The sequence below is a fragment of the Grammomys surdaster genome, unplaced genomic scaffold, assembly GCF_004785775.1.
Source record: "Grammomys surdaster isolate TR1022 unplaced genomic scaffold, NIH_TR_1.0 62, whole genome shotgun sequence".
In the NCBI taxonomy this organism is placed as follows: domain Eukaryota; kingdom Metazoa; phylum Chordata; class Mammalia; order Rodentia; family Muridae; genus Grammomys; species Grammomys surdaster.
In genome coordinates, this window is record NW_021604564.1 from 20,991,583 (window position 1) to 21,008,504 (window position 16,922).

The following is a 16,922-nucleotide window of genomic DNA, read 5'->3' on the forward strand; positions in this document are numbered from 1 at the left end:
TGGGAAAATAAGTTTTCAATGAACACTTTGATCCAAATATTAACTTGTTTGTGGAGAAACCACAAGCAAACACCAAAGCTTACTTATTAGTTCCTTTGTTTTATTTTTGTATTTCATTGATGATTTACTTATTGACCCTCTAAGAGTCTGGATTTTTGGGATATATAGATTCAGAAACGAAAGACTTGTTAAAATGAAAGACACAGCTTTAGTGAAGCTGTAATTAATGATGAAAGGATCTTGGTGACGTGCTTAGAAAAACAGTAGTGTTTTCCCAGGACTGAACAGCAAAGCATCACTGGGATATAGCTTCAAAAGTGGAAACTTGTTTAATCAAGTTCTGGAGGCCAAGAGTCTCACTTAGCAATGTTGGTTCCCTATGACCATCATGAGAGGAGGATATGTCTGTCCTAGGCCTCTTTTTGAAGCTGAGGCAATATGTGATGTCTTTTAATCATATACAGTCATGTCCTGAAGGCTGTGCTTAGGATTTAAACATGAATTTTTAGGGCACAGTTTCACTTGTAACAAAATATTTTACATTATGGTTAGCACAGTGAATAAGAAAGACCTTATTAGATGATGTGAGTGTAGTTTATGAAAGAAGTAGAGATTTGCTAGGGGAAGGAAAATGGTGTGACTCATGAAGGGAAAATGGGTAGGGACAGTAGAAAATTGCCCTGAGGGTCTCATAGGTAGTTCAGAGTTCTATAATAAAGAAAGGGCCAGGTACAGTGATTCATGCCTGTCATTTCAGCGCTTCAGAGGCCTAGGTAGGAGGATTGTGAATTGGAGGCCAGCCTGAGCTATAAAGAGAGAACCCCAACTAAAAGCCATGAGCTGAGGCTTTAAGTAAATGGCAAAGTGATTGCCTGCCTAATTGGAAGGCCTAAAGAAAATATCTAACTAACTAGCTAACTAAATAATAAATGCATGTATGGGTTTTATAGTAATGAGGACTATCTGAAAGCTTTGCTTGTTTGTTTTGATGTGGGAGCTCTTGTTCAACCTGACCTTACACTCTGGATTTACGTGATCCTTTTGTTTTAGTCTTTTGAGTATCTGCAATTAGTCTTGAATGTCATACCTGTCTACCTGGAAGACTTATTTAAACTAGTCATTTGTTAATTTTAAAGTAACTTCTATTTGTAATATATTATGACCAATTTATTACTTTTGAAGAATTTCAAAGGAGATATTTAGCATTGATTTTTTTTTAAGGGGCATTTTACATTGCTTAGAATTAATTTAGTTTTGATTTCATGCTCTAGCTTTCTTGGAGAGAGAAAAGTCAAGTCCCTCACTGAATCAGGAATTATTAACCTGTTGAAAGAGTGGTGAAATTTCTATCAGTGCTGTCTTGGTTAGGTTTTCCATTGCTGTGAACAGACACCATGACCAATGCAACTCTTATAAGGACAACATTTAATTGGGGCTAGTTTACTGGTTCTGAGGTTCAGTCCATAATCATCATAGTAGGAAGCATACAGTGTCTGGGCAGGCATAGTGCTGGAGAAGGAGCTGAGAGTTCTACATCTTGTTCCGAAGGCAAACAGGAGAAGACTGGCATCCTCAAGCAGCTAGGAGGAAGCTCTTCAAAGCCCACCCCCACAGTGATACACTTCTCCCAACAAGGCCACAGTCCTAATAGTGTTGTTCCCCAGGCCAATCTTATTCGAACCAATACAGATACATTGGTTCTTTTTATACTTTTTTAGTTTTAAAAGAACTTCCTACCTTCTATTTTTGGAATCAAGTAATATGGTCTTTGTTCTTACTTTTTAAAAGATGGCTTTATAAATGAAACCAGGACCCCATAAATATTCTCATTATTTTCTTTTAATGTTAGTATTTTAGGTATATTGAAGTAATATGCCTCAATACATCAGTGTTAAACAGTTGTTCAAAAATGAAACAAAATTTTTTAAAACATTTGAAATAATATGCTATTATGATCACTAAGTTCTATTGTATTACTTAATAAACTTGAACATCAAGGGAACTTAGTAATTCAGTAATACTCTTCATGTTGTTAGATTCTACTTTTCTTTTTATAGTAATTTTTTTAGGCTTAATGATGTGGCTGCTGTGTCATCAGTTGAAAATGAGAAGCTTCTATTAAGTAATGAGCTAAATCTATTTGGACTGTATTCAGAAATCTTAAGAGAACCTAAGTCGTCGTCTTTTTTTAAAATCTGTTGACCAATTCTATTAAAAATGAAATGTTTTTGTATTTTTATTAGTCAAATAATGCATGATTCTTAAATCATATTTAATCTTGCTATACTTAAAAATATTAGCACGTATTTACTCAAAAGTACAAGCTACAATTTTTATAATACAGTTTTTTAAAAAAGATATTTATTATGTATACAGTATTCTGTCTGCTTGTATGCCCGCAGACCAGAAGAGGGCGCCAGATCTTCCTATATATAGTTATGAGCCACCATGTGGTTACTGGGAATTGAACTCAGGACCTCTGGAAGCGCAGACAGTGCTCCTAACGTCTGAGCCATCTCTCCAGCCCCAGTTTTTGTTTTTTGAGACAAGATCTTTCTACATAGCCCTAGCTGTCCAACACCTCACCGTGTAGACCAGGGTGGCCTCGAACTTATTAAGATCCACCTATCTCTTCTCCTGAGAGCTGGGATGAAAGGTCTGCGCCACCATTCTTGGCATATAAATTCACTTTAGAGACGGACCAATCTTTGTATTATTTAGAGAAATGATATTCTAAATGAGAATGTGCCATAGAACTTCACTTTCACAACCTCCTCTAGCAGGTTTTTCTTTGAGAGAGAATCCCTGAGTATTTTTTATTTAGGCTCAGAGCCATTCATGTTCATTAAACCACAAAGCTTATTTGTCAGTGCACTTTGTTCATGTGAATAGTGTTTGTGTCTTTATTTGTGTGGACAGTGTGATGTGGGGACGGTATTGCACATTTCTTAGCTTTTTTCATCTTTGTCAAATGATACAGGGAGACATACACTACGGGTCAGCATCTAAATACTTGTTTACTTTTTAGAACATATTGTTCTTTGTCCTTACATGATTAAATGTTGATTAAAAGTGATTGCAGGGAGTTGGAGTGATGGTTTGGTGGTTAAGAGAACTGATTGGCTTTGCAGAGGACCTCAGTTTGATGAGTGAGCCATCATGGTGGCTTACTGCTGTCTGTACCTCTGGTCCCAGGGGATCTGACAACCTCTTTTGTCCTTCACACATATTGCATGCTGTGGTGCACAGATATATGTGCAGGCAAAATACTTGTACGTGTACAATAAAAACAAAGGTTATTTTTTTTGAGTGATTATGAAAATAATACAAAAATTCTTCCATGTGTGCATACTTTAATTTAATCCTCAGTACCACTCCATGATATAAGTTATTCTTATCTTATAAAGACGAGGGAGCAGATGAGGTTTCCTCAGAAAGGTTCAATCACTTGCTCAGGGAAGAATGATGAACTACGTTATACTCTTTCAGTTCTTTCTTGATAGTTTGCACAACTGATTTGCTTACAGCATTTATTACAACTCACGTACATTTACATGGACTCTGGTCATGTCTCACTCGGTAATATAACGTTAGATGTTCAAAGCTTATTTATACCCAGAAGTATAAGACGTGGCAAAGTAGTTTGTCAAATGAGATAGCAATGGTAGTGTAAGGTGAAAAGATGACCTCAGACCCGTACCAAAGACGATTGTATTTGACTGACACACGGCTTCTCTTTTTCCTTTTCATACAGAGATTGTTTATGGAAGTTTTTCTTTCCACCTGATTATCAAGTTCTGAAAGTTTCTGAGATGGCACAGCCTGGAAGACCAAGACAAATCCTTGCATTTGAACTACGAATGAATATCATTGCAGATGCTACCATTGACTTGCTTTTTACCAAAAACAGGGTATTCATTATAAGATTGTAGAGAATAGTATTAAAATTTGAGAATTACTTCTCAGGGTATTTTTCTGGGTCATAATTCTATGCTTAGCTTCATTTCTGTGAGCTCCCTATATTGCCTTAAATAATTTTGTGCATTTTACTTTCATAATACTTTATTAAGTGCTAAATAATAGAAAGAAATTAATAATGATTAATAGTAATAACAATGGAGTATAATTTTTATAGATTTTTGGTAGTTCATATTAATAGTAATTATATTTCTTTGATAATTTAAAAGTAAAATGATAGGAATATAAATACAATAAATCTCATGTAAGTTATTCTTGTTCTTTTGGTAGGAAACAAATGCTGTGCATGTAAATGTAGGGGCTGGCTCATATTTAGAAATTAATATTCCAATGACAGTTGAAGAAACTGGTAAGCTATCACTATTTTGTCTGAAATTATTAGTGACATAATTAATATGTTATTTTAGTTTGTTAGTCCTTCCAGATTAGGATTAGTAATCTTTCATTTTTTTTTGTCTCTTAATTTAAATATAGTTTAGTTTTTTACTGATACATAGAAACCTATTTATGGAATACCATGTGATACTTAAACCCATGTATATATAGACTTAGAATGTTCAAATCAAAGTAAATATGTCTGTTTCTACAATTGTAACTTCTGCATGGTAAAATTAATTTAAAAGTTTGTTTAGCTTTGCACTTATTGAGACAGTGTCTCACTATGTAGCCCATGCTGACCAAAGACTTGCTGTGTAACTTAGGCTTGTCCCCAGTTTGAGATACTCTTGTCTCCGACTCCCAAGTGCTGTGATTACAGCTTGGTGCCACCATGCTGAGAGGCTTTCCTTGAGCTTTCGAGAGGATACCACCCATATGTGGGTCAGCCTCACTTCTGTCTGTAGCTTAGTAGTCCTTGTTCACTCACTCCCACCCTTCTTTCTCCTTATTTGCCCCAGCCTTGGATAACTGCCATTCTGCTCTTAACTTCTGTGAGATCAGTTTTTGTTGTTGTTTGTTTTTGTTTTTATCTTGGGTTGCATGCTTTAATGAGATCATTGGTAAGATCACATCATTTTTGTGTTTTCTTATTTCACTAACATAATGACTTTCATTTTGAGCCATTTTGTCACAGATGATAGGATTTCATTTTTTTTTTTTTACGGCTAGTTTTCCATTTCATATTTGTGCCATATTTCTTGTCCATTCATCAGTTGATGGATATCATACTTAGCTTGTTTCCATGTCTTGCCTTCCATGAGCGGTGTTGCAGTGAATGTGGGCACTCAGGTAGCTCTTCAGCATTCTTATTTCATTGTCTTTGGAGATAGACCCTGTAATGGAGTTGCTGGATCATGTGATGGTCCTATTTATACATTTTTGGAAGTATTCATGAGCAGATCAGGCATAGTTTTAAATTTTTATGTACTTGTGATTTAAGCTATTGTATGATTTTTTGATATCTAGACAACAATTTTCTACTTGTTAGGTGTTTTAATTCTGTATTTTTATTATATTGTGTTTATCTCTTGTAGGACTGTACATAATTTGCTTAATATTTGCTAGTTAGACTCTGGTCCTGTAAGAATAGACACTGTGCAGCTCATATTGAACTCAGCTCCTGAGATTTGAGCAGTAATTGGATGACTAACAGGCTTAAATATTTTAATATATACTGTTAATAGATTTTTTTTTCATAGAGTAAGGTGGGTACTTAGAACAATATAACTTAGAGAAAAATTCATATTTAAAATATCAAACAATTTTCTTACAGGTATAGTTTCATCTCAGCTTATATAGTTCATTGCATGTTTGCAATTTGGCCACTTAATCAGGAACATGGACAAACTATTTTTGTTAAATTTTGCTTTTCTTTAATTTCTATTTTAGTATATTTGTGACTGAGGAGAATTAAAATGAAATTGTGGTATACTTAGTCACTTTCTTGAGAGTAAAGAGAATAGCAATATACTCTCATTTTAAGATGATTAAGTATTAATAATATGGTGGATAACTGTCAATACTTTTATTTATTCCTATTTTATTTAGCTCCTCTATCTTGTCTCTGTCACCTGTATTGGTGCTACTATATGGAGAGAGAAAATAGAGAGGTTGACTTGTTTCTTATTTTTACATAAAAGCTATGGCATTTGGGCTTCTCTGGTTAGATAGTCCATTGAAACTGTGACTAAGAATGATGGAATAATATCCACCCTCACTTTAATTAATCTATGTCATGTGAGGCCATGAAGGGGATAGCTGACATTCTTCAACAATGCCTAATTCAAAGGAGGTATTTGGTAAGAAAAGTCTGTTAGGAATGCTTTAATTATAGTCTGTCAGAGGAGAGAATGGAAGTTGGAGGTTGTTCAGAATTAATAATGGTTCAAATATGGGAGTGCTTTTGCCTCTAAAATTGATAATGCACTTTCTGCCCCTAAAAGGACCTGTTTTAGTTTCTAGCACTTCTTGGTGTCTACAATGATCTATAACATACTTTCCTGGCCTCTGAGGTACCATGCACACCTCCTTGTGTGCATATGTATGTATGCATACATACAGGGAGGCAAAATATTCCTAAAATAAAATCTTGAAGTCGATAATTGTCTTAGTTAAGATTTTGTTGCTGTGATGAAATATGATGGCCAGAAAGCAAGTTGGGGAGGAAAGGATTTGGTTTACACTTCCATATTACTGATCATCATCAGAGGAAGTCAGGACAGGAACCTGGAGGCAGAAGCTGATGCAGAGGCCATGGAAGGATGCTGTTTCCTGGTTCTCTCCCCATGGCTTGCTCAGTCTGCTTTCTTATAGGATCCAGGACCACCAGCCCAGGATGGTAAATGGGCTGGACCTTTCTCCAGCAATCACTAATTAGGAAAATGTTTTACAACTGGATCTTAGGGAAGCATTTTCTCAATTGGGATTCCCTACTTTCAGATAACTCTAGCTTGTTTCAAGTTGTCATAAGACCAGGGCAGTAAATGCACACTGAGATAAGGGGGCCACCTGAGGACTGAGGAATCAGTATCTCAGATACTCATATAGTAGAAAGAACTAACTCTTGTAGTTTATCCTCTGACCTTCACACAGACATCTACGTAACTGAATAAAACGTAATAAAAGTTATTAAAAAGATTTGATGGATTTAAGATAATTTTGTGGAGCTGCGATTCCAAACACATAGAAGCCTGAAATATTTTTCAAATTCAGATGTTTGGGATGAGAAAGAAAGCCTAGAGCAGGGTACATGCCAGACTAGCTCTAGAATAATAACATATAGCTAGTGTTCTACAAAAAGGAATCCAGTTAAAAAAGGAAATGACACTTTAAACTTCTGAATGTGCCAAGAATGGTATTGATGTGAGAGTGTCATTACAGAAACAATTAGATAATTTTTGGCAACTGTCATTATACAGGAAGTAGTTGAAAAAATGATAAAGAATATATACTTGAGTCAGTGGATAAAGAGTAAGTATGGGACTTGTGGTAATAGTTGGAAAGTTTTGCCTAGACAGTGACTATGTATAGCCAGTTCTTACATTCCTAGGCTTTGCATCCATTGACTCAAGCAGTTGTGATATGAAAATATTTAAGAAAAGTTGCATATGTACTATGTCGTTTTACCTTGTAATCCCCTAAACAATACTGTTCTATGGTTATTACATAGTGTTTATATTGTATTAAAATATTAGTTATATAAGTAATGTGAGATAATTTGGCATATGTAGGGGATATATGTAACAGTGGAATACTCTGACATTTCACATAAGGTCTTGAACATCTGTAGATTTTAGTTTAAGTGTGGGATCTTAACACCATCGTATATGGATACTGAGAGACCACTATGGGTTTGCTCTCAAAAGCAAACCAGGATAGATACAATGTGGCGGTGTTTACTCAGAGTTGTTTTATCTGAGAAGGATCCCTTGTTATATTAGCAAGCTCCCTGTCACTGAAATATACTTAAGCTGTTTTTCAAGGATTTCATTTTTTAAGTGGTAGTAGGAGTTTGTTCTACTCCAAAAATTTTAATTGTATAACTTGTTATTCTGGTTCTGACATTTTATGTTTTTATTTATTAGGTTACACCCCTGCAATTAAAGGACAACTATTACATGTTGATGCTACGACCAGTATGCAATATCGGACCCTTTTAGAAGCAGAAATGTTAGCAGTAAGTCTAAATATATGATATCCATTTGTTTAGTAGGTATAGATTTAGTTTTAATTTTCTAATGTAAAATTTCAAAAAAGGATCTGCATTCTTACTTAAGAACTGCCAAGTAGGTTCTCTGGTTATACCAAACTTGGGAAGAGAGGTAGACTCTGTGTACTGTGTACTGCCTTTGGCATTCCTTTACTGTTCTTCTTCTAATACGTAGGAAATGCTAGAAGATCCCAAAACTTGTTAGGGTGTAATTTTTAAATTTCATGTATTTTTCCTAAATTGTAAGTAAAGTAATTTTGATTACAAGGTCTGGCCCTACTGGACTTTTCTCAGGGCTTAATTAATTTTATCCTTTGTCCTAAGTTGGTGACTAAATTTTAAGGAAAAAAATCTTGGTGGTACCCTGGATGTTTAGAAGTGCCCATGGTTTAAATTTCAGATTTAGGTGCTAATTAATCTATTGCTTTAAAAAAGGGGCCGTTAACAACAGCAAAAACATACTCCGTACAATGGTTGGTATTCACAGAAGAGTCATTCATATAAGATGATGTCATAAGGTTCTTAATTACTTGTTTTAAGCCAACATCTTATATGTGTAATTAAGATGAAAATTTCACAATTAGTAAGACCCCCTTCCTCCCATACACACACACAAAGGTATAGATTATAACCATCTACGACAGCATGCACAGATATTCAGGTTTGTTGTTTCAGCCTCAGAGTCTCTGTGCAGTCTTTTTGTGTTGGTGTGGGTTAAGTCGATGCCATTCTAGTTGAAATAAAAACCAACTTATTTCTTGGAGTATAAGTATAAAAACACATAGTCATTATATGAATAATACAAAATTACTATAGAAAAATTATTATTATGTAAAAGTATAGTATTAAAAGTATCAAATTCAACATTGCTTACAGTTTGGCACTTGTTCAAATTCTCAAGCTATTGCTGCTAAATGGGGCCGTGTACAACAGTGCTATTCCTAGGCAGGCAGGTTTTTCCTTTGCAGAAATGCCCAGGTCAGGTTATATGATAGCATGCATGGTATTCCACCTTCCTTCCTTTACCAAAGGAAGAATTAGTGACAGACTGTTTGTTACCTGCTGCATTAGCTGGTGTGTGTTGCTGAAAATAGAGAATGTTTCTTTGCTCTCAGAGAATTTTGACCACATCAAAGCTTAATACTTCAAAGATCTGAGTATTGATTGGAGACACTGACCTTTTGCAGCAGTTTTAAACGTCTCAAAAACAACTTCTGTTCATCTCAGTGGGAAGATCAGTTTTAATTACTCACTAGAGTGTGTGACTTCATTTCCAATGCTGTTAGCGTTGTCACATTGTAAGCTCTAACATTTGTTTTGCAGTTCCATATCAATGCCAGCTACCCCAGAATTTGGAACATGCCACAGACATGGCAGTGTGAATTGGAAGTTTATAAAGCCACATACCACTTCATCTTTGCACAGAAGAACTTCTTTACAGGTAATTTCTTGTAAATATAGATAGTAATTTATTTTGGTGAGCTTATTTATATTCTGTAGGTTTTACTTTTACATTTAATATAGGAATGTGCTGATATGATATGATGTGTGTTTTCCATTATTTTCTATAATTTTTTCATTTATTATTCTCTTATATATTATATTCCAAACTGCAGTTTCCCCTCCTTCCCTCCTCCCAGTCTATCCCTCTACCTCTCCGTTCCCCTGGATCCATGCCCACCCTTTCACCTTTCCTCAGGGACATCAACCACATATAGCATAAAAACCTACCATAAGACCAGGGACATATTCTAACATTGAGGATGAGGTTACCCAGTAAGAGAAAACGACTTCCAAAAGCAGGCAGAAGAGTCAGAGGCATCCCCTGCTCACACTGTTAAGAATCCCACAAAACTAATAAAAACAGAAACAGAACATATGCCGGGCGGTGGTGGCGCACGCCTTTAATCTCAGCACTTGGGAGGCAGAGGCAGGCAGATTTCTGAGTTTGAGGCCAGCCTGGTCTACAGAGTGAGTTCCAGGACAGCCAGGGCTACACAGAGAAACCCTGAAACCCTGTCTCGAAAAAGCCAAAAAACAAACAAACAAACAAACAAAAAAACAAAAAGAAAAAGAAAAAGAAAAAAAGAACATATATGAAGAGAACCTAGGTCAGACCATACTGGCTTCCTGATTTCTGTGAGCCCATTTGAGTCCCAGTCCGTTGATTCTGTGGGCCTTGTTCTTGTGGTGTCCTTGATCTTCTGGCTCCTCCAGTCTTTCTTCACTGTCTCAGGACTCCTTGAGCTCTGCCTATGTTTGGCTGTGGGACTCTGCATCTGCTCCCATCTGTTGCTGAATGAAGTCTCTCTGGTCTCTGATGACAATTATACTAGACTCTGGTCCCAGCACATCCTGCAGGGACAGCAAACTGTAGGTTGGAGATTTTTGTGGCCAGGATGGTGTCCCAATCTCTCCACTTGAGGGCTTACTTGGTTAGAGAGGATGGCCAGAGGCTCCATGTCCCCCCATTACTAGGAATCTTTGCTAGTGTAGATTCTGTGAAGTTTTCCATTGCATTCCGTTTTTAACTGACTTCTGAAATGTCCCCAGTTCTCTCCCAATATTCTCTTCCTCAGTCTCCCCACCTCATCCTTCCTGTTCCCATTGTTGCTCACCCCCAGTGTACCCACAAAATTGATTCTATTTCCCCTTCTTAGGAAGATTATTACATCCTCCCCTCCCCCCACCCCCCCCCCCCATCCCAAGCCCTTCTTAATTAGCCTCTGTGGGTCCGTGAACTGTAGCATGGTTATTCTTACTTTACAGTTGATATCCACTTACAAGTGAGCATCGACCATGCTTGTTTTCACTCAGGATGGTTTTTTCGAGTTTTATCCATTTACCTGCAAATTTCATGATGCCATTTTTTTTTAACATCTGAGTAATACTCCGTTGCATTAATGTACCATTTTTTTAATCCATTCTTTTAATACATTCTCCCCCTTCCCCCACCTCTGAGAGGGTGCTCCACCACCCACTCCCACTTCATCCCTTCAGCATCCCTCTTCCCTGGGGCATCAAGTTTCCACAGGATGAAGCACATCCTCTCCCACTGAGGCCATAGTCCTCTGCTACACATGTGCTGAGGACCACAAACTAGCCCATGTATGCTCTTTGGCTTTTGGCTTAGTCTCTGGGAGCTCTCAAGGCTCTGGGTTAGTTGACACTGCTGTTCTTCCTATGGGGTTGTGATCCCTTTCAGCTCCTTCAGTCCTTCCTCTGTTCCATAGGGGTTGCTGACCTCAATCTAATGGTTGGCTGTGAGTATCTATATTTGTCTTTGTCAGATGCTGGTAGATTCTCTCAGAGGACAGCCATGCCAGGCTCCTGTCTGCACACACAACATGGCCTCAGTAATAGTGTCAGGATTTGGTGTGTATACATGGGATGGATCCCAAGTTGGGCCTGTCATTGGGTGACCTTACTTTCAGTCTCTGCTCCATTTTTGTTCCTGCAATTTCTTTAGACAGAAACAATTCAAAACAGTTTTGAAGATCGGTAGGTGGCCCCCTACCTCAACTGGTGGCCATGTCTATCTACTGGTGATAATCTCTTCTAGTTCCATCTCTCCACTGTTAGTCATTTGGCCTAATGTTATTCCCATTGAGTCCTGATGGCCTCTCATATCCCACATCTCTGGAACTTTCTAGAGGTTCCAGCTGCCTCCTACCCCCAACTACTACATATTTCAATTCATTCTCCTAACCCTCTGGGCATCCCTCCTTTCTCCGTACCTGATGGCCTTCCTTCCCCCTTCCCAATCTGCCCACCCCTCTCTCATCCTGGTTCCTCCCTCCCTCTGCCTCCATGATTATTTTGTTCCCCTTCTAAGTGGATTTGAGGTATCCATACTTGGGCCTTCCTTCTTATATATAGTATGTGAGTTGTATCATGAGTATTCTGAACTTCTTGACTAATATTCACTTACCAGTGAGTACATACCATGCACTTGTAGTAAGATGTGATGATTTTTTTAATTTACTTAGTTTCTGTTTTCTGACTCTCTTTTCATTTCTGATTTTTTTTTCTTTAAATCTGGATACTGTGTCTGTTTCTGTGTCCTTTATTTAGTTTGGCTAAGGGTTTATCCTGTTGATTTTCTCAAAGAACCAGCTTTTGGTTTTGTTGATTCTTTGTATCATTCTCTTTGTTTCTAATTGGTTGATTTCTACTCTTGAGTTTTATTAATTCCTGCCATCTAAACCTCTTGTGCATGTTTGCTTCTTTTTGTTCTAGAGCTTTCATGAGTGTTGTTAATTTGCTAGTGTAGGATCTCTCCAGTTTCTTTATTAGGGCACTTAGTGCTATAAATGTTCCTCTTAGCACTGCTTTTGTTGTATCCCATAAGTTTGGGTATGCTGTGTCTTTATATTCATTGAGTTCTAGAAAGTTTTTAATTTCTTTTTTATTTCCTTGACCAAGTTATCATTGAGTAGAGAGTTCTTCAGCTTCCATGAGTAGTGGGCTTTTTGTGTTTTTTGATGTTACTGAAATCTAGCCTTAGTCTATGGTGATCTGATAGGATGCTTGGGATTCTTTTAATCTTGTATCTGTTGAGCCTCGTTTTCTGACCGATTATATGGTCAATTTTGGAGAGGATGCCATGAGATTCTACCATGAGGTGCTGAGAAGGTATATTTTGTTAAATCCATTTATTTCATGGCTTTTATTAGTTTCACTGTGTCTCTGCTTAGCTTCTGTTTCAATGACATGTCTATTGGTGAGAGTGGGATGTTGAGATCCCCACTACTATTGTATGGGGTTCAATGTATGTTTTTGAGCTTTAGTAAAGTTTCTTTTATGAATGTGGGTGCCCATGCATTTGGGGCATAGATGTTCAGAATTGAGATTTCATCTTGGTGGATTTTTTCCTAATATGAGTATGAAGTATCCTTCCCCCATCTCTTTTGATAATTTTTGATTGAAAGACTATTTTATTAGATGTTAGAATGTCTACTCTAGCTTGTTTCTTGGGACTATTTGCTTAGAAACCTTTTTTTTCCTCCAGCTTTTTACTCTGAGATAGTGTCTGTCTTTGTCACTGTGGTATATTTCTTGTCTGCAGCAAAATGTTGGATCCTGCTTGAGTATCCAGTCTGGTAGTCTAAGTCTTTTTTATTGGAAAATTGAGTCCATTGATGTTGAGAGATATTAAAGACCTGTGATTGTTGGTTTCTGTTATTTTTGTTGTTGGAAGTGGTGTTATGTGCGTGTGATTCCCTTCTTTTGTGTTTGTTGTGAGATGATTCATTTTTTGTGTTTTCTTTAGTATAGATATCCTTTTTGTGTTGGAGCTTTTCTTCTAGAATCATCTGTAGGGCTAGATTGATAGATATTGTTTAAATTTGGTTTTGTCATGGAATATCTTGGTTTCTCCATCTATGGTGATTGAGAGTTTTGCTGAGTATAGTAGCCTGGGCTAGCATTTGTGTTCTCTTGGGTCTGCATGACATCTGTCCAGGATCTTCTAGCTTTAATAGTCTCTAATGAGAAGTCTGGTATAATTCTGATAGGTCTGTCTTTATATTGTTACTTGGCCTTTTCCCTTACTGCTTTTAATATTTTTTCTTTGTTCTGTGCATTTAGTGTTTTGATTATTATGTGACAGGAGGATTTTCTTTTCCTGCCCAGTCTATTTCATGTCCTGTAAGCTTATTGTATGTTTATGGCCATCTTTTTCTTTAGGTTGGGAAGCTTTCTTCTATAATTTTGTTGAAGATGTTTTCTGGCCCTTTGAGCTGTGAATCTTCCCTCTCTTCTATTCCTTTTATTCATAGGTTTGGTCTTTTCATTGTGTCCTGAATTTTCTGGATGTTTTGGGTTAGGAATTTTTTATTTTTTTGCATTTTCTTTGACTTTTTTGTCAATATCTTCTATGGTATCTTTTATGCCTGAGATTCTCTCTTCTATGTCTTGTATTCTGTTGGTGATGCTTGTATCTGTAGCTCCTGATTTTTCTCTTAGGTTTTCTATCTCCATGGTTGCCTCCATTTGTGATTTCTTTATTGTTTCTCCTTCCAGTTTTAGGTCTTGGACCACTTTGTTCATTCCTTCATCTGTTTAATTGTGTTTTTCTGTATTTCTTTAAGGGATTTATTTGTTCCCTCTTTAAGGGCTTCTACCTGTTTGCCTGTGTATTCCTGCATTTCTTAAAATGAGTTATTTATATCCTCCTTAAAGGTCTCTATTCTTTATGAGATGAGATTTTTATTTCAGCATCATGTTTTTTAGGTGTGTTGGGGTATCCAGGGCTTGCTTTGGTGGGAGAACTGGGTTCTGATGGTGCCAGAATATATTGGCTTCTATTATTTATGTTCTTGTGTTTGCCTCTCACCATCTGGTTATCTCTGGTGTCAGCTGGCTTGGGTGTCTCTGTCTGGTGCCTGCCCCCTTGGAGGCAAATTAAGCTCTGTGACTGGGTTAGAGCAGTCCTTCTGGGAGGCAGGCAGTACTGTCTCTGATTGGGGGGCATCTTATGTCCTGGTTAGAGGAGGCCTCCTGTGTCCCTGGTCAGAGTTGTCTTCCTGTGTCCCTGGTCAGAGTAGTCCTCTTGTGTCCCGGTCAGGGCACTTCTCCTGGGAGACAGGCAGGCTGTGGGATGTAGGGGAGAAGTGGGCACACCAATCTGCCCATAGCAGAGGTCCAGACAGAAAGGGTGATAGAGGGGAGGGGTCCTGCATCCACAAGGCTCTGTTGGGGTCCCAGCTGGGGCAGTTATTTGAGCTGGATTCTCAGCTCTGTCCCTGGTTGCAGCAGATCTCCTGAGAGACCTGCAGACTATGGAGTGGGAAGAGGGGCATTCTGATCTCTGTCCCTGCAGAGGTGCAGACCAGAAGGTCTAAAGGGCCTGTGTTAAAACAAAATTTCTGTTTTTATTTACTCCAAATAATGACAATAAAAATATTAATCCAGTTTTGACCTTAAGAGCAAATGGAAGAACTCAGTTCAGGCTGTTGATTTTATCAGGCTAGTGAAATGTAAAGATTGCATTGATTAATCAGTTGCTCCTTCTTCCAGCTTGATTGTTTTATTTTGATTATTGTCATCTATGACAGTATACTCAAGTAATCAAGTATGTTATTTTAGGCTCAGAGTTCCTGTTTAGTCTTTTCTGTTACTATGGATTAAGTCAGTGCCATCATAGTTGAAAAAGAAAATGAAAACTTTTTAGCACATTCAAATTTCATGACTATAAAAATATATAGTCTGAGTCTACGAATAATAAAAGGATTACTACATCAAATATAGGAGCTTTTATTGATTCGGGCTCTAGAAGTTTAGTCCCACAGAGTATATCTGATTTTTTAGAATCAACAGCTGCTCTATGGAAATATAACATTTGCTTTACTACATTTTACTATATAAATCTTTTAAAGACTTTTTCTATTTTCAGATACTTAATACTTTATATTACTTTTATCAGGCATTTCATTTTTATATGAGCAGTACTAAAAAGAGAGGAACTAAACTCTGCATGATTTAAAAACTTTTACTTTAAAGTTGCTCTTTACTTTAAACTAGATATTTCAGAAATTATTACTTTTAAATTCTCAATTATGTATTTCTTTAATTAGAACAGATTTTTATGTAAACTTTTTTCTGTCACTCTAATTTTTATGCTTTACCTGTTATAATTCATCCATTTAAAAAATGTATTTGTACCATTTAAGTTCTTGTCTCTCGGGTAGCTGTCACATTTTATATTAATTCTGAAAGTCATGACAGCCTGGTAGTAGCTTCTCGAGCATCTTTTATATTTACTGAATCTCCTAAATATCTGCCTCTTGGATATTAATAGTGATTTGGTTTTGGGTGAATATTCTTGGTCACGATGGTTGAATTGTTTTTTTTGTTGGCACAATCTATAGAAAAGAAGTTCTCCAGCTTGTATGAGGGAATGCCCATTATTCTTCCACAGAGAAATATTTCTTTGGATGTGGGGTAGGACTTTATCATAAATATAAAGACCCAGGAGTAAACAAAGTGGGAAACTGAAGCTTAGACTCTTTCAGCTGGGGAAGGGGGTGTGGACATGTCAATTAATATAAAATGTGACAGCTACCCAAGAGACAAGAACTTAATTGTATAAGGTCATTAAAAAGTACTTCAATTTTCTAATCACAGTATTTAATAAATCCATCTGGAAATGTGAGCGGCTTTTGGTCTAAAGAAAAAAATGTCATTAAAGTGCCACAAGTGCTTTTGGCAATCACTTGTTAGACTGTAATTGTACCATTGGCTTCTGTAGAGTAGAGTTGCTTCTGCTGTGTGACTCCAACCTTCTCATTGGATCACTTGCTTGCTGTAGCGGTCTTCCTTGGCTTACTACCACTGTGGTGGTAGGTGGTCAGTGGTATCATAGAGCTTTTTGATTAAGTAGTTAATTTTCATCTTTCTTGGATTTATTTGGCTTCTTAATTGAACAGAGATTTCTGGTAAATACTTTGAAGTTATTGTTTCTTGTAGTGGAAACCTAGTAGTGTCTGTCTGTTATGTATGCAAAAATATTTTTCATGCTAATTTTTAACATTTATCAGTAAAGATATCATAGAAGTTGATGGGGAGAAATTACTTGATAATATCATAAAATTTTAAATAAGATTTTAAAATCTAAGATTTATTAAAGTATAAGTTAGCTATTTGCACCATTTCAGTTACTACTGAAGAAAAACTTACATAAAATGCGTTAAATATTCACAAATGAATTTATTTACGAACTACATTGATTTCCTGAGATATTAGACCATTTGGATTTTGGTTTTATACTAGTTTCATCTCTATCTTTTAACCAATT

The 16,922-nt window shown here is 36.7% G+C and overlaps 1 protein-coding gene across 3 annotated transcripts in view; it reads left to right on the forward strand.

The window, feature by feature from the left end:
• Positions 1-16,922, forward strand: part of Kiaa1109 (KIAA1109 ortholog) — a 189,899-nt gene that overhangs the window by 29,090 nt on the left and 143,887 nt on the right. For all 3 annotated transcript variants that reach the window (XM_028763894.1, XM_028763886.1, XM_028763876.1), the window contains exons 12-15: positions 3,755-3,911; positions 4,249-4,327; positions 8,001-8,092; positions 9,449-9,566. In XM_028763894.1, coding sequence (XP_028619727.1) covers positions 3,755-3,911; positions 4,249-4,327; positions 8,001-8,092; positions 9,449-9,566 — 446 coding nt within the window. The remainder of the gene's footprint in view (positions 1-3,754; positions 3,912-4,248; positions 4,328-8,000; positions 8,093-9,448; positions 9,567-16,922) is intronic.